Source organism: Centroberyx affinis, unplaced genomic scaffold (assembly GCF_046629955.1).
Source record: "Centroberyx affinis isolate AG114_WGS23_722 - 3 ecotype Tasmania unplaced genomic scaffold, CSIRO-AGI_Caff_v1 ptg002332l_1, whole genome shotgun sequence".
In the NCBI taxonomy this organism is placed as follows: domain Eukaryota; kingdom Metazoa; phylum Chordata; class Actinopteri; order Beryciformes; family Berycidae; genus Centroberyx; species Centroberyx affinis.
The window spans coordinates 159,622-182,581 of record NW_027280600.1 but is presented as its reverse complement, the minus strand read 5'-3'; the positions used below and the strand labels follow the sequence as shown (position 1 = coordinate 182,581).

The 22,960-nt window shown below is 43.8% G+C and overlaps 1 protein-coding gene across 2 annotated transcripts; it reads right to left on the bottom strand.

Moving 5' to 3' along the window:
- Nucleotides 1-590: 590 nt before the first annotated feature.
- On the bottom strand, nt 591-11,974 carry LOC139655804 (protein NLRC3-like). Of its 2 annotated transcripts, XM_071533170.1 has the most exons (9): nt 11,861-11,974; nt 8,997-9,075; nt 8,595-8,820; nt 6,294-7,757; nt 5,846-6,185; nt 5,570-5,743; nt 1,937-2,110; nt 1,704-1,750; nt 591-1,345 (listed from the first exon to the last, which is right to left on the bottom strand). In XM_071533170.1, exons 1-9 carry the CDS (start codon nt 11,926-11,928, stop codon nt 750-752), a joined length of 3,168 nt encoding a protein of 1,055 aa, XP_071389271.1. In that variant the 5' UTR covers nt 11,929-11,974; the 3' UTR covers nt 591-749. The 2 variants fall into 2 exon arrangements, with proteins under 2 accessions (XP_071389271.1, XP_071389272.1); XM_071533171.1 differs by lacking the exon at nt 11,861-11,974 and adding an exon at nt 9,199-9,301 and having other exon boundaries at nt 5,846-7,757.
- Between the last annotated feature and the right edge of the window lie 10,986 nt (nt 11,975-22,960).

Below are 22,960 nucleotides of genomic sequence, written 5' to 3'. Positions count from 1 at the left end.
AAGGTTCAGTGTTTATGCCAAATGGGTAAAACTGAGTAGAATAAGATGTAAGAAAGGATGTACTGTGAAATTCTTTAGTTAAACATTTATAAAACCTGGAGTAAAATTTACCTAAAATAGAACTGAAAACATTCCGTATGAAATGCTGGATCTTGGCTGTTGGAGCACTTTGACATAAAATCTGACTCTGCTCTTTCTTTAATGTGACTTTGATTGTCGGCTATTTTGCGTTCTTATATTTTTGTATGTTGTTTGTCTGTGACTTTCATGTTTCTCATGATGCTGCTTTCTTATCCAGATCCATTGTTTTTTCCACCGAAGAATACAATGAAATAGTTAAAGTTATTACATATTTTAACACGTTGCTGAAGTTTTAAAAATATTTTGCTGACAACCATGGTGTGGATGTTGTGTTCTCCTCACAAAGCCATGAAATGCTGAATGCTAAGTGAAGTCTGGCTGCAGATTTTATTTTTTTTCATTGCAGTTTCAAAACATCAGAAGCATGGAAAACAGAAAAATTCAATATTAATGCCTGTATGTAAAATGAATGATGAAAGCAGTGAAATGACTCACAACTTATAAAACAACAGAACAAGATATTGGTTTATTTTAGGGCAATTACAAGCAGATTTAAATGAAAATACAAACATTATTCTCATATTAAAGTGTGTGCATGTGTGTGTGTGTGTGTGTGTGTGTGTGTGTGTGTGTGTGTGTGTGTGTGTGATCCTGTCCAGAGTGAACTATCATTTCAGCAGCTGTCTTTGGTCAGCAGTGTGAGTGTTTCTCTCTCCATCCTCTATCTGACACAGAGACACTGAGGAACCAGACCCAGACCCAGACCACAACCAGAACCCAGGGTAGAGTGGTTCAGTGAATGTGGACTGGAAGGTGTGGATGTGCATCAGTGTGTCAGAGGAAACTGTGTAGAAGGACAGAGAGCCAGCAGGCCAGTCCAGATACACTGCTACTCTGTTAGAGTCAGAGGAGGAGAGGAAAGGTATGTCTGTTGATCTGTTATTGTGACAGACAGAGTAACTGTTACCAAAGCAGATCAGACTCCAGGACTTGTCATTCCCTCCAAGCCTGCAGTCAGCACCCTTTCCTCTCCTGCTGATTCCTCTGTAAGTCACTCCTATATCAACCTCTCCTTTCCTCTCGACCTCCCAGTAACAGCGACCAGTCAGACCATCTCTACACAGCAGCTGTTTCCAGCAGTCAAATCTCTCTGGGTGATCAGGATATGGCTGCTGCTCTGTCACCTCTGTCACCTTTCTGTTGTCTTCAGACAGGAGGAGCTCTCTGTGTGCTGTGTTTGGGTCCAGTGTGAGTTCACAGACATCTGATGGAGAACAAGACACAATACAGCAGCAGGTTAGAATAGAATAGAATAGAATAGAATAGAATAGAATAGAATAGAATAGAATAGAATAGAATGCCTTTATTGTCCACATACAAGGGCAATTTTGTTCAGATCAGCCACATACAAGACATACAGGGAGTTTGACATAAACAGTTTCTCATCTAATACACCTGTTCTGGTTATTTGTTGATTTATTGACAGTATGACAATTACTTTCTTATTATAACACATGATGTTATGAATGGATGTCACATACTGTGGTGTAGATGGGCTTTCCATCTCAATAGTTGAGTGTTTGCTGCTTTGTTTTCATGAATCAAACTAAATACACACTTACACTTTCTCACACCTGGTTTCAACCACTGCACTCCACCATGGTCCACACTGGAGGAATAAACAAAGTCAGACCAGCAGATTCTCTTTGATGATGGAAACATTTAAAAACCTTCCCTATGAAGGATTTCCACTCATATCCACCATTAAACATGAAACAGTATTCCTCAGCTTGTCAGTGTGACAGAGAAAATGTGTGTGACTCTCAGCCTTCTAGCAGACGTTGCCTCTCCATACCTGAGAGAGTCCAGTCTCCAGTGTGGATCCTCCAGTCCAGCAGAGAGCAGCTTCACTCCTGAGGCTCCTGGATGATTGTAGCTCAGGTCCAGCTCTCTCAGATGGGAGGGGTTGGAGCTCAGAGCTGAGGCCAGAGAAGCACAGGCTTCCTCTGTGAGCTGACAGCCTGACAGCCTGCACACACACACACACACACACACACACACACACACACACACACACACACACACGCACAAGCAGCAAACAGTGACATAGTGTGGCATAGTGTGTTCCAGTAAAAAATAATATTTATAATCATCTAAATTTTCTTCGATTTTGAAATAAAATCATCTCAATAACTTTCAATAACGACCAGACCAGAGTTCCTATCTTAAAGGATAATTCTGTTTATTTTCAACCTGGGCCTTTGCCATCATGACTGTTGATTGACGACACACACACACACACACACACACACACACACACACACATACACACACACACACACACACACACACAAACAAACACACACAGCAATCACACTCTCCAACAGTTAAACTTGTCTTCAAATAGTTGTGACCCCTCCTTTAACAGGTGTGTCTTTTGCAGTTTCAGTAATTTTATATAATTACCTGGTGTCTATAAAATACATCTGTTAAGTTTTTTTCAGTAAAAATCGTTTAGTTACAGCTTTAGCTATTCACTTTCCAGTGTTTGTTTCCCACCTACAAGAAAATAGGTCGTTTTACATAAGCAGCTTCTTATGCTAATGAGCTACTGCTCTGATTGGCTGGCCGTTGTGGAAGGCCCGCCCTCCTCTTAGCACTCATTGGTCGATTTCAGACAGTTCAGTGTCTACATAGAAACTGGAGCAAAATCTGACTGGCTTGTACAAGGGGGCGTGTTTTATAGTTGGTGACTCTGGGGAAATGGCATAGTAACATGATTCTGGGACCGGCCTAGAAGAGAAAGTAGCTGACTGACTGACTGACTGACTGACTGACTGACTACCCATTGTTGAAAGTCGCATGAGAAGTGGCATCAAGACCTACACAGTCATGGTGGTATACATGATATTGCGTTGTTTGCACTGTCATGGTGTGTTTCTGCCCCCGGATTTCAAACTGGAAAAACATGGCGGCTTGTTTGGAATCTTTCTCTTACATTATGAAAATAGTTCACCGAAATGTGTTTCTGAAAACATTTGAGGTGAGAAATCAGCCATGCAGCTGCTGAATCTGTCTTCAGATTCATCTGGTCATGACAAACAACTTTGCCAATACAAGTCTTCATGCCAAATCTATTTGTTTTCCGCCGTTTTGACTTTCACCAAATTTGACACACAGCATGTCTGGACTGCCCCTAATAAAAGTTATGGATGGAAGTTATGGAAAATTGATTTTTGATATTCCATACCATTCGGCCACAGTTGGTTGCCAAAGTTCACAACAATGTTGTGGGTGTGACTTATTTTACAAAAACTGAAGGGTTTATTCTATCTTAAGCAAATTTGGTGGACATGTCTCGGTAGATTGCTGAAGGTAACTTGGAAAGTTTGGTGGCATTTAGCCTACAGGTGGCTGTATAGCAATATTCTAACTTTAAAATGGCCATAACTCACTGGCTGTTAGGCTTTCAACAGTTGGACTCTCTCAAAACGTCCCTCTTTGTTTTGTTTCCCCCCTGTGCCACACAAAAGTGTGTGGGTAGTGGTTAAGGCAGAGGTCTTCAAAGCACAAGATTATAAGATCAAATCCCATGTTAACACTATCCTCTGACAGCAGCAATGTTGTGTCTTCAAATCTCCATCTTGGTCTTTTCTATGTGGACTTTGCACATTCTCCATGTTTGCAGTAAACATGCAAATGAGTGAGCAGAAAATACTGAAACTCGGAAACTCAGGTGAAGTTTGTTAGTCCACACAGCGACCTGAGCTCCACAGCGGAACGGCATAGAAGCCTTCTCCAAAACAACTGAAGTTGCTGGGGACCTGACTTGACCTGACTTCATAGTTAAAAAAAATAACCGAAACTTACCATAAAATGGCTCCATGCAGCTCGTCCAGCATATTGCAAGTCTCCTGAAGTCAAACGATCCGAAAGTGACACCATTATTTAGCTGAAATCACCACTGTAGCTGTTATTTCAAAATGTGCGGACCCGGCCTCGATAGGTAAGACTAGCTCGAATTAGGAGAAACAAGACTTCCGGTTTGGCTGTTTAACCTCCAAAATAAAAGCGTGACATTTTTAAATAGGTAGAATTACTGTTTTAAACCAATTACTTTGTATTTAATCGTCAAATTCAATAAGTGAGCACCCATATTAACGTTTGATGTCATAATAATAATGAAAAATGCCATAAGATGTGCCATTTTTAACTATAAACGATTACAATGTGCAGAATACATACAGAACAGAGACTAAAGTGGACATTAAACATTAATAAGGGTGCTGATTTACTGAATTTGACGGATAAATACAAAGTAATTGGTTTAAAACAGTATTTCTACGTATTTTCAGATCTCATGCTTTTATTTTGAAGGCTAAACGGACAAACTGGAAGTCTTGTTTTTGCTAATTCGAGCTAGTCTTATCTACCTCATTTTGAAATAACAGCTACAGTGGCGATTTCAGCTAAATAATGGTGTAAATGTCGGTCTTTTCAAGTCACTTTGGGATCGTTTGGCTTCCCGAGACTTGCATTATGCTGACCGAGCTGCATGGAGCCATTTTATGGTTATTATCCATTATTTTCAAGTCAGGTCCCCAGCAACTTCAGTTGTTTCAGAGAAGGCTTCAACACCGTTCTGCTGTGGAGCTCAGGGCGCTGTATGGACTAACAAACTTCACCCAAGTTTCAGCTCGCATGGGGGGGTGAGTAGTAATAATGACTAAATTTGCATTTTTGGATGAACTATTCCTTTGATGGAATATCGTTAGTTCAAGCAGAACACTGTAGTCGTGCTGTGCCCAGCTGATCAGCTATCAGCTGTTTCATCCAAACAACTCTCCAGCTGATCAGTACCAGCTGACTCTCAATCACCAATCACATTCAAACAAGTCAATGAGGAGGTTGAATCTGTCAGCTCACACTCTCACTCTGCTGTTCATTGATGCCACTGCTGCTAGAGACCTGGTTGCTGTAAAACTCCCTCCACCTCCCCATCCTCCTCCTGTTATTGTCTGTACATAGGATGTTGTGTAATCTCATGCATGCTGCTTGGATTCATTGGGAAGCATCCTCAAGAGCAGAGCCTTTCTGCCAAATACAACTGTATAACCAAATACAAAATAGAAACAGGTGCGCCTCTTCCAAAAGGCTACTTTGTAGCTGGGTGCTGTACTTCAATGATAAGAGTTTGAGTTGAAAAAAAACTGCTAGCACGTTTCGGTATTACACCTTGCTCTGATGAAGGTGTAATACCAAAACACGTTAGCAGTCATGGCCAAAAAATAAATTGGTGAAAATGAAGTGATGTTTTTTTTGTTATATTCTTTTTTATTATTATTTTGGTGTGCTGCTTTCTTTCAACTCAAACAACTGTATAACCATTTGCAATAAATGGTTTAAACTCCTTTGACGCAAGTGTCTCTGACTGAAAGTAAAGCAGAATTTAAATGGCCGTCTGTTGAACAGTAACAGTAATCCTGACCTGAGAGTTTCCAGTCTACAGTGTGGACTCCCCAGTCCAGCAGACAGCAGCTTCACTCCTGAATCCTGCAGGTCGTTGTTACTCAGGTCCAGCTCTCTCAGACTAGAGGACTGGGAGCTGAGAACTGAGGCCAGAGCTTCACAGCTCCTCTCTGACAGCTGACAGCCACTCAGCCTGAGGAAGAATTAGTGATGAACAACAACTTTAAAAGTATTTCTTTTTTCTCTCCTGTATAAAAGTCATATATTGAATCTATTCAGTTATCTGTGCACTTACACAGCTTTATTGGAGGCTTTGACCACTGGCAGCAGCCTCAGAAGAGCCTCCTCAGAAGCAAAGTATTTCTTCAGGTCAAACACATCCAGCTCTTCTTCTGATGACAGTAACATGAAGACCAGAGCCGACCACTGAGCAGGGGAGAGTTTGTCTGTGGAGAGTCTTCCTGATCTCAGGTACTGTTGGATCTCCTCCACTAGAGAACGGTCATTCAGCTCATTCAGACAGTGGAACAGATTGATGCTTCTCTCTGGGGAGGGATTCTTCCTGATCTTCTTCTTGACGTACTGGACTGTTTCCTGATTGGTCTGTGAGCTACTTCCTGTCTGTGTCAGCAGGCCTCGTAGGAGAGTCTGATTGGTCTGTGAGTTACTTCCTGTCTGTGTCAGCAGGCCTCGTAGGAGAGTCTGATTGGTCTGTGAGTTACTTCCTGTCTTTGTCAGCAGGCCTCGTAGGAGAGTCTGATTGGTCTCCAGTGAAAGGCCCAGGAGGAAGCGGAGGAACAAGTCCAGGTGTCCATTTGGACTCTGTAAGGCCTTGTCCACAGCACTCTGGTAGAGGTGTTTTAGTTTAGATTTGTCTCTGAATAGTTTAGACCGCAAGGATGTTGATTGTGGTTCTGACAGTAGATTGACACCAGCGTTGATGTATGACAGAGAGACATAAACAGCAGCCAGAAACTCCTGAATGCTCAGATGGACAAAGCAGAACACCTTGTCCTGGTACAGCCCACTCTCCTCTTTAAAGATCTGTGTGAACACTCCTGAGTACTCTGTGGCTGCTCTGATATCAATGCCACACTCTGTCAGGTCTGCTTCATAGAAGATCAGGTTGCCTTTCTCCAGCTGGTCAAATGCCAGTTTTCCCAGAGATTTAATCATCTTCCTGCTCTCTGTAGTCCAGAGTGGATCTGTCTCAGCTCCCCCATGATACTTGACATTCCCCTGTTTGGACTGAACCACCAGGAAGTGGATGTACATCTCAGTCAGGGTCTTGGGCATCTCTCCTCTCTCACTGGTTTTCAACACATGCTCCAGAACTGTAGCAGTGATCCAACAGAAGACTGGGATGTGGCACATGATGTGGACGCTTCGTGAAGTCTTGATGTGGGAGATGATTCTGCTGGCCTGCTCCTCATCTCTGAATCTCTTCCTGAAGTACTCCTCCTTTTGTGGGTCAGTGAAGCCTCTCACCTCTGTCACCACATCAACGCACTCAGGAGGGATCTGATTGGCTGCTGCAGGTCGTGTGGTTATCCAGAGGCGAGCAGAGGGAAGCAGTTTCCCCTTGATGAGGTTTGTCAGCAGCACATCCACTGAGGTTGACTCTGTAACATCAGTCAGGATCTCGTTGGTCTTGAAGTCTAGAGGAAGTCGACACTCATCCAGACCGTCAAAGATGAACACAACCTGGAACTTGTCAAACCTGCAGATTCCTGCTTCTTTGGTCTCAATAAAGAAGTGATGAAGAAGTTTCACCAAGCTGTACTTTTTCCCTTTCAGCAGATTCAGCTCTCGGAAAGTGAATGGAAATGTGAACCGTATATCCTGGTTGGCTTTGTCTTCAGCCCAGTCCAGAGTGAACTTCTGTGTTAAGACTGTTTTCCCAATGCCAGCCACTCCCTTTGTCATCAATGTTCTGGTTGGTTGATCTCTTCCAGGTAAGGGTTTAAAGATGTCTTCACATTTGATTGGTGTTTCTGGTCTCGCTGGTTTCCTGGATGCTGTTTCAATCTGTCTGACCTCATGTTCATCATTGACCTCTCCACTCCCTCCCTCTGTGATGTAGAGCTCTGTGTAGATCTGATTCAGAAGTGTTGGGTTTCCTGCTTTAGCAATCCCCTCAAACACGCACTGAAACTTCTCCGTCAGATTGGATTTGAGTTTACGCTGGCAGATGGCAGCAAGAGTTTCTGAATGAACAAAGAACAAATAACATTAATGAGTGGATGTTTCGGTAAACATGAGAAAAGTGAACATTTCCTGGTAAATGTATATATATCTCCACTCCATGGCATCTATTCAGCTCATCACTGATGAGTGGACAAACAGGTCCTCACTGTGTGTGCAGCTCAATGTGAATGGCAAGTGATGTGGTTTTTCCCAACATGCACCACTGTCACTGTGTATTATACTCACATTGACACATTAATCATTTTACTAGATTATCCAGAGGCATTGTGCTCAGTTACCTTTTCAACCTTGAACTGAATAGTGTCACGGCACACCATACCCGATTGGCTGTCCGGAGTGGCTGTCAGGTTGGGGGGTGGGCTTACCTAATCACAACCTGGTTGTGAAAGGGGGTGTGTCGGAGTGTTTGGGGGATCTTCACTACGTGTGAGTGTGGCACAGAGGGGGGAGCCCACGAGAGATTGCAAGGGAATTCTCCTGTGTTTTGCGAGTGATGAGAAAAGGTCACGGACAAAAAGTGTTTGGCCTCTCCCAAAAGTTTTAAGTTTACTTTAGTCTGCATCTCATGTGTTAACTAAATGAACTGTCAACGGAGCGCCGAGGCGAACCGGATTCCGTAAGCGGAGGAGCGTGCTGGCCGGGTTTCATGAGCTGGAACTGCGCCTATCTCCTGAGAGTCTTCGGGTAATCATGTATACACAGGCAGCCTGGCCCTGGAAGCCCTAGACGAACGCTGTAGTCAGTGTCATGCACAGTTTGCCCAGGGTTTGCTTTGCTGTGACAATAGGTTTGGCAAATATTTTTCCATCATGTTAAATCTGTTAAAAGCCTCTTACTGCTCTGCAGAGAGTCAGCCAGATCCTCCTGCTTCATTCTCCTCAGGAACTGCAGTGTGATCTTCAGAAAAGCTTTTCTGCTCCTCCTCTGCTCTTCTTCCTCACCGTCCACCACCTCCTCATCCTCCCTCTGTCTCTCTAAGCATTCTGGGTAATCTGGACTCAGAACCCTCTGGAATCTTTTCAGCTCGTTCTTCACAAAGGTGACGATGTTCTCCTCAAGCAGCTGGAACAGAATAATATATGAATTAAACGTTCTTATTAAAATGATGGAACACAACATCAGATCCATCTTGCATAGACTGAAAGTCCACTGGTCTAAAGAGTGCTGCATGGAGACTGAATGTTTGTTTTGCATTTCACTTGTTGGTCAAGTAAAGGTGTTGTTGTGCATTTACACACCATAAATATGGAGTCCAGGTCTGTTTGATGCTCCTGGGCAGACTGACCACTGGGAACCTCTGACCTCTTCTGGTGGAGTCTGGGACACACACACACACACACACACACACACTTAAAATACTTCACTTGAATTCACTCATTCACAGATTCAAATGTTTCAAGGTTCTACAGTGATGGACACTTAAAGGAATAGTTCACCCACAAATAAAAATGTTGTCAATATCTTCTCCCCCTCATGTCAGTTGAAACACTGGTGAAGTTTGTATGTCAGTATAACACACAGTGAGCTAGCTGGCAGAACTTCATATCAGCCTTCTCCAAAACAACTGTTTCTTTAGAGTTCCAGAAAGATAAAAAATGACATAAACCTATTTCAAGCAGCAGAATGCAAGTGTTGTGAAGCCAAACAGTTGCACTGTGAGTCCAAAAGTCCAATATTTACCTCATTATCGCCTAGATTTTTCCCTCAGAGCTCTGGTCACTGTACAGAGATTCCTGCTGCCTTCAGGTGCTGCTCGTCAGCTTGTACTTCTGAGTTTTACAGTCATAAATACAACTCGTCATGTATTCAAGTACTTTTTAGACAGAAATAACAAAATGTCTCTGAAACAAAAGTTGCTTTATGGTGGTACAAAGCTGCTTTGTGCTGCAAAGTTTATTGGCTAAAAGTTAAACACAGTGAGAATGTCACATCTTGGCATCTTGGGTATCATGTAAAATTCAAGTTTCTTCCATTTGTATGACTTTATTGGGTCGCTCAAACGTGCTCTACCCATAATTACAATATTCCCAGCAGCATTTGAAGGCAGCATCTGCTTGCTACTGTTGAGACGGTTGTTGCAGTGCAGAACAAGTGATAATCTAGGAGATAATGAGGTAAATATTGGACTTTTGGACCCACAGTGCAATCGTTTCGCTTCAGAGTCAGTTTGGAGTCATGGTTTATGGTCATTTTTTACCTTTATGGAACTGTAACAAAATGGTTTCCATCCAGTTGTTTTGGAGAGGGCTGCTGCGAAGCTGTGCCAGCAAACTGGCTGTGTGTTATATTGACATACAATACAATACATCAGGGATGCAAACAGTATGAAGGGCAAGACCAATTTTTTACTTTTATCAATAGAGTGATGTCCATGTTTGAGCAGAATAGGGATACACATAGACCGGTCACTCCTCATGGACACACAGCTGGGTACAGGAGCTGGATCCTGATTGTAGTAACTGCACCCACACCATCATTGTCATCTCACATCTGGAAAGGCCCTGTGCATTTTGTGTGAGCCTCCTCCCTGATAACAGATCAGTATGGTGGGGGAAGACTGTGAGATCGAAAGGAAAGGGCACTGACCTCAACGTAAATGACCTCATTTCCACCCCTAAGAGCTGGTATCAAGGAACAGACCTGGTAAATAACCATAAAACTCCAACACTCAGCCCTGTCTTTGTTCATCCCCAAGGAGACAGAGAGTCTGAGATGAGACACATTGGAATGTGTCCAAAATCAGGAGAAATCCTTGATACAGACTCATGAAACCTTGGGTATCACATTGTGGTGGACTCTAATGTATATGTCTAATTTTATGTGTAACTGTGATGTTTTATATAATAGTTATTTGCATTATTCAATTTCTTTATCTTTACATGGGTCTTAGATAGCCATGTTTGATATTAAAGTGTTCAGGAATTTGTGCTGAGTTTAATAATGTTAATGTTACGACGTCATCTTCCATGATTGTGTCTGCTGAAATGTTGGTTTAATTATCAGTATTGCATATTCACATGATCATCTATTCCTATTGCCATTGATTCATCACAATTCATAGGTATACCTCTTGTATATACTGTACTATATTCACTTGTATTTACCTGATTATTGAGTGTGCTTTAGTTTAGTAATAAATATATTATTTTACATAAAGTCACCTCCTGTGCTCATTGTGTGGGTTTAAATTCAAACATGCCGAGAACTCACTCCTTCAGATGAGACCTGTTGATGCTGTCTGTTATCTGGTGCCCCGTTCTTAATTCTCATTGAAGCTAACTCTAAATGATATTGATATCAGACACCATGAATACCTACCACCACTACACCACTACATTAAATCTACATGATCAATCAGTGTCTATATTTACATGTCTAAATCTCCTGTTTGCCTGAAATTGGCTTTTCAACGATGTTGGGACGTTTTGGTGTGTAAACCATTTCCTGTGGGCGTGTCTTATGCGTGTGGCCAGCAGTGAGCTGGTTGTGGCTATCAAGGTGAGGCTAGCAGGATGAGGCAACTTGACCAAATGTGGGGGAGGCGGGACTAAGGTTGCAATCACAACTATAGCTGGTTTTCTGTGCTCCGAACCATAGTGGAAGTTTACTTTGTTGGATTTTAGTATCTACAAATCATTTCTTCTCCAAAGTTGCACTAGAAAAATACATCCAAGACAAAAATGTGAGAAAATATTGTTAATAAAGTTTACAGCTTCTATTATATTGATTACGAATCTTTATTGTGAATTTAAATTTAGATCACAGGTGTGTAAATATTTTCTTTGAGTGTAAATTCCAACATGCAAGTTGTAAAGTATTTAGCTGAAAAAACATATTTATAGTTTCTGGCTAGCATAATCCAGATGAAGATCCATTTTGGCTGAACAGCTGTATTGCAGAGCAGTGAGCAGTTATTTTTCTCTTTCCAGTGTCTTTCCTTCATATCCTCACTACAAGCTTTGCTTCATGAATACAATCCTCTCATAGTGTGTAATGCAACAGTGAAGGGAAACAATTCTAAATGACAGAACAGAACATTTTTCCTTCATCATTATGAATCAAGTTTTATCAGGTAGGCTTACAGTATAACCAGTCCTCTTACTTTGTGTCTGAGGGTCCAGGTTCATTACTGAAGTCTGGAGGATTATCTTTAGACCAGTCACTCTTCATAGACAGACAGCTGGGTACTGGAGACTCTGCTCTCTGCCTGTGGTACTGAGCTCTGGAAACAGAAATGTTTTATACATATCATTAGTTCTAGTAAAGACAGACAACAATGCATGTGACGTTGCATATTGTCACTTTTTCTGTCCATCTGGTTCCTCCATCTGGAGTTTTTGCTAAGGTGAACAGCTGGTTATCTTCATATCCTAATCTGCACTTTCAATCTGCTCTGTGCCAGACTTTAGTTTGTACTGATCACCTCTGTCCCCAAGGTTCTGGCTGATGGTGTCGGGTCCAGCACTCTGTACGGACTCTGCAGAGTCAGTCAGTCTTTCATCAAGACCGCTAACAGTGACTCAAGTGACTCAAAAGAAAAAGACTCTCAGTAGGTTTGGACATCTTGGTCCTTAAGGATGTCTTCAGCTGCAGCAGGTTGTGATGAGTATACAGTATATGTGGCAGCCTAATAAAATGTACCACTGTTCCATTGTATCAGTGAGTACGTTTACATGCACACCAATACTTCCATTACTGGGAGTAATCAGCTTATATTATAAGTAATGTGATTCCTCTAATGACTCGGTTTACATGGATTCAGTGAATAATCTGCCTATCGCTCTTCACTCCACTGCACTGCTCCATGTTGTTTGCTTTGTAAATACAACATCCAGGTTACTGCGTCTGGTGACCTTTGACCTGTTCAGTTTGAAAAAGCCAAAAGAAATCTAAGGTGTTTACATGCCTCAATAGATGGAAGATGAGGATGATGAAGAGAATCAGATGAAGGCCTTAACATGACACTTTCAGTCTTAGTGTTGCCTTAATTGGGCTAAGATCCAACTATTAGTGCGTATGTAAACGTACTCTATGTAGGAGCAGTTCAGTGGGTTAATCAGTGATTCCAGTAGTGAGAAGATTTCAAGGAGGAACCACATGAAGAAATGAAGTAGAATTACAGTTAAAATTAAGTTCAACTAAACAAGTGAGTTTTATTTTATTAATGAAATGGCTGTAACAGCAGATGGGTTTTCTATGGAGCCCAGCAGTGGCCATCGGGAGAAAAATAATAATAAATAATGTTGTGGTCACGATTTACTGTAACATGCGCACAATATGTAAATCGATCCCTTGTGTTGTTGTATTCATGTGCACAAGATACATTTCATTCTCTCCATTTGGTTAATATGAGCTTCGTTTTGGTTTATTCCTGAGCACCAGATACAATTCGTTCCCTCGATTTGTGCTCTTGACGTGCGCTCCACATGTAAAACGTGCGCATGTAACGGATGTGGATAGGGCATGCAAAGGAACGATTCACAGGGTTGGTTTCCAGCATTTATTTTCTCCTGCAGAAGACAATATAACACATATGAGTTGCCTTCTGGTCTTCCCTGCACATCTGCTCCCCCAGCAATGCAAGACGGCACTGTCCGATTTCATTCTTTTTCTTAAAATACAGTAGATACTTTACTTTACAGTATCTACACAGGTCAACACAATATTCCTAATACAATGAAATTTCTAACCAAGAGCAATTAAAATATGAAGGAAACACATTTTTCTTAAGTCTTAACTCTATCCTCTTCAAAACTTAATTTGAACCATGAAAAACAATATACAAAAGGAAAATCAGAGACACCTGGTGGGCAAAGTAAAAAGGTGCGTGAGGTAGGGTGACTAAACAGAGACAACGAAAATTATAACATTTAACAAAGGAAAACGCATACCTGCAGAAGACAATATAACACATATGAGTTGCCTTCTGGTCTTCCCTGCACATCTGCTCCTAAACATGCCAAATAACAGAATTTACACTAGGAAATGGATGCTAAAATCACTGCGACGCTACGTTGGTCACATGGCACAGGGCAGCCTGCCGTAATACAAATGGCGCCTAGCAAGTTAAATGAAAACTTCCACAAAACTTATATTAACGATCAAAAACAACACAAAACAGCTGGGTAACGTAATAGTATTAACAATAAACAATATGCACTAAAGGTTACAACATAAATGGTTCAATTTCCAAGGAAAACAATGAAATAGCGCGGCAGCATTTTTCCACACAACTTACCCCCAGCAATGCAAGACGGCACTGTGGGGGGCAGAGGGGCGGCTACGGAAACTCAGGTGGTACAGAAGAGGCGATGTGCAGCAAGGTAATTTCCACAGGAAACATTAATAAAAATAAGGGTAAATAAAATAACTCATTAAGATAAAATTCACAAATACTCAACAGAATCATTAAATATAAATAAAATTCACAAATACAAATTGGAAATAAGAATTAATAACATGCATTTTTAACTCTGTTACACCCACCCCCACTGAATTTTATCGAATTCGAGCACCAACTACACAGTTTGCACTAAAGAAAACACTACAAATTGACAAATTACAAAGGGTCAGCATCAAGAAAACCAACAACAAATGTATCCCATAAGGATGAAGTGGTATGAGAGCAGCGCTTATCCCTCAATCCAGCAACTGGCAACAGGGTGCCTTGTACACCCCACAAGACCCCAACACATAGCGTAGTGCAGGCCCATGACAGAGAAGAAAATGAAAACAGTGGACCATTTTACCAATACAAAAACTTCCAGACCCACAAAAGCATAGGCTATCTGATTAAAATTTTAGTCAGCAAAAGCCTGGAACATAGTTTTGCAAACAGCCTTAACATCGAACTTGTCCCGAACAACATCCTGTCTGGACATGGTTTGTATGAGCCTATTCACAGGTTTGACTAGGCGACCAAATCTTGACCTGACCTGTGTCTGTGCATCAGAAGGACCACAGTGCGTGGATGAGGTCTGATCAACAGTGTGCAGAGCGTCTGATGTATTGTCTGTCTGTGTCATGGTGTTGAGAGCAGGGTCTGGCTGTCTCACATGTACTGGAACAACCACAGCAGTCACAGGGCTAGAATCACAGGTCACAGACTGATCTGTCATGTGGTCCTCAGGTGAGACTGAGGCGTCCTGGGGGTTAGAGGTCACGCTTGTCATGTCAGTAACGTCCGCCCCAGACAGACTTGGGACAGACAACTGTGTAATCCATTCTATGGTTCTCCTCTCAGAATCCACAGGCTCCGGATCAGTCAAGGGACCCTGTCTCTCTCCCACAGTCACAGGTGAGTTACTGCCACTTTCAGCGTCAAGGCTTTCACTAGCCCCACAAAGAGTCCCGCTCTCTCTCTCAAACAAGGTCTCTCCTGCCTCTCCCACATCAACAGTACCTGGAACTGAGGATTCTGTAACCGGCACGGATGAGGCAAGGTCAGACTGTCCACATGCATCCCCCACAGGGAGGAAATTGGCCAGCAGCAGCAGGTTCCTGTGGATCACCTTCTCCTGTCCAGTGATTGTGTTGCGGATCCTGTATGTGTGCGTCTCTGCGTTCATGTCCACCACAGTGTAGATGATTGATTCCCACCGGTCAGCAAGCTTCTTTTTACCTCTTTCCTTCCTATTGGCCAAGAGCACTCTGTCACCGATTTCAATTTTGGATCCCTTTACTTTCTTGTTGTACAGCTGAGCATGTCTACTCTGCTCCTTTGCAGCATGGTCCTGGGCAATCACCATTGCTTCTTTCAGATCACTGGCGAGGAATGCCACATACTTATCATAGCTCGTCACAGCAGAGTCATGAAGGACAGTACGAAAGAGGACATCAACAGGTAGGCGGGGGACGCGACCAAACATGAGGTAAAAGGGGGATAGCCTGTCGTCTCATGTGCCGTGCAGTTATACATGAATGTCAGAGTCTGTAAGCGTCGCGGCCAGTCAGCTTTCTCTTCAGGGGACAAAGCACGGATCATGCCACCCAAGGTCCGATTGAACCGTTCCACACTCCCATTCCCCATTGGATGGTAGGGGGTTGTGTGTGATTTTCTGACACCTGAGACCCTGAGGAGCTCACTTATCAGCCGACTCTCAAAGTTTGCACCTTGGTCACTATGGATCCTTTCCGGGAATCCAAAGACACAGAAATACCGGTCCCAGAGAACCCTTGCCACCTGCTTAGCTGTCTGGTCTTTACATGGAAACGCCTGAGCCATCCTCGTGAAATGGTCTGTTATCACCAAGACATCGATAGACTTGTTTCTGGAGTCTTCGGCCGACCAAAAGTCAATACAGACCAGCTCCAGTGGCCTGGTTGATGTTATACTTTCCAGGGGAGCCCTTCCCTCAGGCTCAACTGTCTTGCTGACGACGCATCGCTGACAATGACGAACATAGTCTCTCACGTCCCTGTCGAGGTTTGGCCAGAAAAACCTCTGTCTCGTCAAGCTGAGGCTCCTGAACTGAGCTTGATGTCCGGCTCCGTCGTGAATTCCTTGCAGAACCTCAGTCTTGAGGGAGTCAGGGACAACATATTGGAAACGCTTTGCCTTGGTTTTCTGGTCCCTTGAAATCCTGTACAGCACACCATTGCTCACAGTGAGTCTATCCCAGTGCTTCAAGTATCTTGTGACCGAAACAGACTCTTTAAACCTTTCTCTCCTAGAAGGCCTCCGACGTCTCTCAACATAGAACAGAACACGAGAGAGAGTTCTATCCTCCATCTGCTTATCACGGAGGTCCTTTTCGGTGTAGGCAGGTAAGGCGTCCAGTCCAGGTGGAACCAACTGAGGTAAGTACTGCAACACTTCAACAGCACGGGCCCTCGGACCAGCATCCCACTCAATGTGCGACTGTAGAACAGCAGAGACATCCTCCATTGCAACAGACTGAGCGTGCATGCGAAGTGGACTGCATGTGGACTGAGCAGTGTTACTCACTGGAGAGGGTTTCTTGTGACCACTGGATGACCGGAAGGCATTTTGGACAGAAGTACTCGACATATCTTTGATCTCGGTGAGAAGACCTGCATAAGGTTCAGCGAGCAGCCTGTGGCCAACACCCTCCTTGACAAATGGTACACGGCTCAGGGCATCAGCTACAATGTTCTGCCGACCTGGGACATACTTGATATCAAAGTCATAACTCGCCAACTTGGCTACCCAGCGCTGCTCACAACAGTCTAGCTTTGGCTTTGTCAGGATGTGAGTCAATGGGTTATTGTCCGTCCAGACTGTGAATTTGTGGCCTTTTAGCCAGTGACTGAACTTGTCGCAGACTGACCATTTCAAAGCCAGAAACTCCAAACGGTGAGCTGGGTAGTTCTTTTGGGACTGAGATAACGACTTGCTGGCGAAAGCAATGGGTCTGGCTAGTGCTTCACCCTCTTGAATTTGAGACAGAACAGCACCTATGCCATCCAAGGATGCATCAGTTGACAGCATGAAGGGACGGGCGAAGTCAGGATGAGCCAGGACGACACTGTGAACCAGTGAAGCCTTCAGGTTTTCAAAAGCCTGTTCCTGCTCCAGTGTCCAGTCAGACGCATACAACTTCCTGCTTGACAGTTTGTTTTTATGTTGCTTGCCTTTTCTTTTCTCACCCTTCAACAGATTAAAGAGCGGCTTGGCGATGGCAGAGTATCGCGGCACAAAGTGTTGATAGTAATTTATCATCCCTAAAAAGGATCGTATCCGCTTCTGGGATGGGGTCACACCATCAGGCTCCATGAGGTCAGTGCTTGTCATGTTTGCGATGTTCTCAACCTTACTGGGGTCTGTTGAAACACCATTCTCATCTATTATGTGGCCGAGAAACTTTACAGACTTCCTGAGGAAGAAGCACTTTTTGGGGGCCAACTTCAAGTTATGGCCACGCAGCCTGTCAAACACCATCTTCAGGCGCAGCAAGGCAGTCTCTTCATCAGGTGCAAACACCAACAAATCATCCAAGTAGCATAGCAGACTCAAATAGTTCTGGTCCCCGAAAATGCTGGTCATCATGCGCATAAAGCTCCCAGGGCTGTTGCAAAGGCCCTGTGGCAGACGGTTATACTCATAAAGGCCCATGGGAGTGGTAAAGGCAGAGTACTTCCTGTCGTCCTCATGGAGTGGCATGTTGTAAAATCCAGAGGTCAAATCCATCGTGCTGAAGAGGCAGTTGCCTCCCAGCGCTGCCAAACAATCTGCCTGGTGGGGAAGGGGGTGAGCGTCCTTCAGTGTCCTTTTATTCAACCAGCGAAAGTCTGTACAGATGCGGAGATCTCCGTTTTTTTTCCACACAAGCACCAAAGGTGATGCGTATTCACTGGTCGATTTTCTGATGATTTCCTTTTCCTCCATTTCGCTCAGTACCTGGCGCAGCTTTTGGTACTGGCCAGGGGGCACTCTCCTGTATGGGAGCCTGAATGGTCTGCTGTCCGACAGGTGTATGCGGTGTACAAAGCCCGTCGCCTCCCCACAGTCAAGATGGTGGCGTGAAAAGACATCCTCATACCGCAAAACAAGGTCAGCCATCCTCCTCTTACAGTCCACTGACACTTCACATGACTCAATGTCAACGGTACTGAGCCCAGCTGACCTGAGCTGCTCTTTGACAGAAACTGCATCAGCAGTAGGTGGCACAGCTGATTGGGTGCAGCTGACCAGGGGAACCTCTGAGCGTTCAGCAACATCCATGTCCTCAAGCGCTACACAGGAGTAGACATCAGCCAGCTTTGCATTGCGCCTCAACAGCACAGGCCTGTCAGATGTATTGATGAGCTTTAGTGGGACCCACCTGTCTCCCCACAGTGGAGTCACAATCTTTGCGACCAAAACACCTCTGGGAGCTGAGCGGGACGACGTGGGCTCTGTCATGACGGTGCTGCCTGGGGAAACAGCAGTGTTTTTGGGCAGTCTTCCCCAGATGAGATATTCACGGCCAGGCTCGAGGCAGGTAGCTGAGTTACACCTGACTGTACCAACCTTGTCAGGAATATCTTCACCTTTCCAGGGGCTCAGACCAGAGAGCATAGACAGGAAATGTTCAGTTTCTGGGTCTCTGGTTGGGCAGGGGTCAGACACTGTCTTCCAATAGGACTTGCATAGCTTAGACTGATGCAGGATGTATTTTATAACATTGGTCCCCAGTATCAACTCATCATGCTGTCCCGGGACAACAAGTGTGGGAACCAACATCTTACAGCCATACACTTCCATCTCCACGTCAAAAGCACACTTGGGCTTAACACGAAGTCCGCCACACCCAACAAGGACTACATTCACATCAATCTGTTTTTGGTCAGTTATCACCCCAGCCTCTCTCAGTTTCATCTCAGCTGTTTCACTGATGCTGCAGGCCATTGAACCACTGTCCAACATGCCCCCCATTTTCACTGTCCCACCCATCGCCACAGGTGTGTAGAAAAGACTGTCACAACTGCCAACTCTGTGAATATTCTGATAAACAACAACTTCAGAGTCATCACATGAGTCTCTCACAGACGTGTAAACTGTCTCAGCATCAGACATGTCATCAGTTTGGGAGTTCGTGGTGCGACCTGTACTGCCTCCCTCTGAATACAGGTCAGCTAGTTTCCCTCAGACTGGGATTGGGAGGAGTTATTGGCAGGGCAATTCAGTCTGGTGTGGCCAGGGGCGAGGCAGGCAAAACACAGTCTCTCGGACATGCAGTGTGAAATGGTGGTGTGGCTTGAGTCATTACAGACTTTACAAACTGCCTCTCTGGGACGTCTATCACGAGAGGCACGCTGAAACCTCCCACCTCGAATTGGATGAGAAGCATTGCGCTGCTGCATTTTCTCCATCATCTCTTGAAACATTTCGACCATACGAGTGAGAAGTCTCTCCTCTGACTGTTGGAGATTCTGTGCCACAGTTGGTACAGAGGCATGACTTGAAGCATGGTGAGATTCACCTTGAACTGGAGCATGGTGGGATTCGCCTTGAACTGGGACAGACGCTGGAGAGGGGCAAGGAGGATGACACACATGACGCTGGGTGTGGAGAGAGGAAGGTGAGGGACTCGGAGTGTGGCACTGCTCAGACACTGCCAGGCTCGGTGATGGTGAACTGGGCTGCTCAGAGGTGACAGTGGTGATGTGGCTTTTTAGCTGTGCAGCACCAGAGGCTCTGCCACTAGCCCTCAACTCTCTCTGATAATCATCGATCCTCAGCTGAACATCACGTGAGGTCCACTCATGAATTGGCTTACACTTTAGGGTGCAGGATAGCTCTGGGTCAGGGCAGTGTTTCACGAACATGAGAGCCACCTCATCATTCATGTTCTCCGTCTGCTTCCCTTGTCTGCGCAGGCCCTCAAGAGCCAGGTCCGCTGCTTTGTTCAGTCTTATCCAGTAGTCGACTGGATTCTCTCTGTGCTTGGGCAGAGTTGCATAAAAGTCAGCGAGAGGGAGACATGAGGGAGCATCACTGAAATAATGGAGAAGAACACTGTATATTAGTTCAGGTTTCTGTTTAACGTCAAGTGCAGGATCACTACGCAAGGCAATCTTCACAACATCTCTTGCCTTGCCCATCAAATGGCTCATAATTTCTTCCGCTTGGTCATACACAGGAATCTCTTGCTTTCTGAGATGAGTTTTAGTCATGTCAATCCAGTCCTGGACCGAGTACTTGTCGGTGCTGTCACCCCTGAACGTCTGGAGTCCTTTATCAGACTTAACATGAACTGTCACATGTGGAAGGTCATGTCTGTTAACATCACAGTGTGTGTTCTGGGTGGTAGAAGTAGTCTGGTGGTCACTATTCATGTTCACAACACCAGCTGACATCAACTTTGCTACAATGGATTCACCAATTTGAGCACCTAACTGCCCTACCATGTCTGTGAGATGGTGAATGGCATCAACATCACTGCCAGGAGTGGAAGTGCGGGGACCCTCCCTCATGAACCCACTAACAGGAGTGCAACCTGGGCTCTGACCTAACCCTGTATCTGCACAACCATCAGACATGAACTTTGAATGTCCCACATCCCTACTGTCAGCAATATCACTGCGCCAAACACCCCTACCTTTTGGCAAACTAGGACTAGCAAACATATCCATTGTTATTTTAGCAGCTGCTTTCAACTATCAAATGTACTTGCGTTGTGTATATTTATACAGAAACAAAGTGGAGTAGAAAAGCAAGCTAATTTGAAGAACAAAAAGAATATATACAATAGTAATTAAAACTTGTCAACTCACTGAGGATAAACAATTTAAAGCTCTATGCCCTAGTCCACAGTCTTTTATAGATCTGACCACACAATAATCTTGAAATGTAGATCAGGACGGCAGCACAGCATCCACGGCGACGAGCATCAAGCTGATCTGCAGATCCAAAGGGTCACGGCACCAGTGTAACGGATGTGGATAGGGCATGCAAAGGAACGATTCACAGGGTTGGTTTCCAGCATTTATTTTCTCCTGCAGAAGACAATATAACACATATGAGTTGCCTTCTGGTCTTCCCTGCACATCTGCTCCCCCAGCAATGCAAGACGGCACTGTCCGATTTCATTCTTTTTCTTAAAATACAGTAGATACTTTACTTTACAGTATCTACACAGGTCAACACAATATTCCTAATACAATGAAATTTCTAACCAAGAGCAATTAAAATATGAAGGAAACACATTTTTCTTAAGTCTTAACTCTATCCTCTTCAAAACTTAATTTGAACCATGAAAAACAATATACAAAAGGAAAATCAGAGACACCTGGTGGGCAAAGTAAAAAGGTGCGTGAGGTAGGGTGACTAAACAGAGACAACGAAAATTATAACATTTAACAAAGGAAAACGCATACCTGCAGAAGACAATATAACACATATGAGTTGCCTTCTGGTCTTCCCTGCACATCTGCTCCTAAACATGCCAAATAACAGAATTTACACTAGGAAATGGATGCTAAAATCACTGCGACGCTACGTTGGTCACATGGCACAGGGCAGCCTGCCGTAATACAAATGGCGCCTAGCAAGTTAAATGAAAACTTCCACAAAACTTATATTAACGATCAAAAACAACACAAAACAGCTGGGTAACGTAATAGTATTAACAATAAACAATATGCACTAAAGGTTACAACATAAATGGTTCAATTTCCAAGGAAAACAATGAAATAGCGCGGCAGCATTTTTCCACACAACTTACCCCCAGCAATGCAAGACGGCACTGTGGGGGGCAGAGGGGCGGCTACGGAAACTCAGGTGGTACAGAAGAGGCGATGTGCAGCAAGGTAATTTCCACAGGAAACATTAATAAAAATAAGGGTAAATAAAATAACTCATTAAGATAAAATTCACAAATACTCAACAGAATCATTAAATTATAAATAAAATTCACAAATACAAATTGGAAATAAGAATTAATAACATGCATTTTTAACTCTGTTACATTAACATATAACTATAGATTAGAGACAATACACAATAAAAGAAGGTAATGCAGCATGCATAGGGTTAAAAACCAAAATTACTTAAAAGCAAAAAAAAAAAAAAAAAAAAAAAAGAGAAATGAAGTGATCAGTTGTGTCCTATCATGGCACTTTAAGAGTTGGGATCACAAAATGACATATGTGATGAAAATCATTGGTGTTATTTGAAATGAATACTCAGATATTTCCTTGTTTTGTGACATAAGAATTCAAAAAGCTGAAGAAATCAGGATCACAAATTCCCAAGTCAACAGCATTTTCTTTTCTCCTATCTTCCCCATGTGATGTGAATGCGGCATATAGGTATTCAGCTCTTGTCGGCTGGCCAAGCAGTACTAGTGTCTTTCTGTACACACACACACACACACACACACACACACACACACACTTTCTGTTTCCAACACTGTGAGGGGTTTGAAATCCCCGTCAGCTCACCCCCTGCTGTTAAAACTCCCCGAAGCTGCTTTCCTTACAGAAAAAAGCACTTTAATGCGTGTGTGTGTGTGTGTGTGTGTGTGTGTGTGTGTGCCAATATTGCAGTCAGCAGAATCAGTGTGTTTTAAACTAGACAGCCAGACTGCCAACTGCATTCAACTTAGCCAGGCTGCTACAGAATGACATGAGAGCCGGTGACAGGGAACGTGTTTGAACTAACTTGTGCAGTCACACACACACACACACACACACACACACACTCTCACACACACACACACACTCATGCACGCCCGTGTTGGACACACACCTATACCCC

Coding starts and splice junctions, on each gene's coding strand:
- LOC139655804 (XM_071533170.1), bottom strand. CDS start 11,928: ATGAAGAGTGACTGGTCTAAAGATAATCCTCCAGACTTCAGTAATGAA. Junction 8,821..8,996: donor ACCTGGACTCCATATTTATG/GTGTGTAAATGC, acceptor ATTCTGTTCCAG/CTGCTTGAGGAGAACATCGT. Junction 1,751..1,936: donor TGGAGACTGGACTCTCTCAG/GTATGGAGAGGC, acceptor TTATTCCTCCAG/TGTGGACCATGGTGGAGTGC.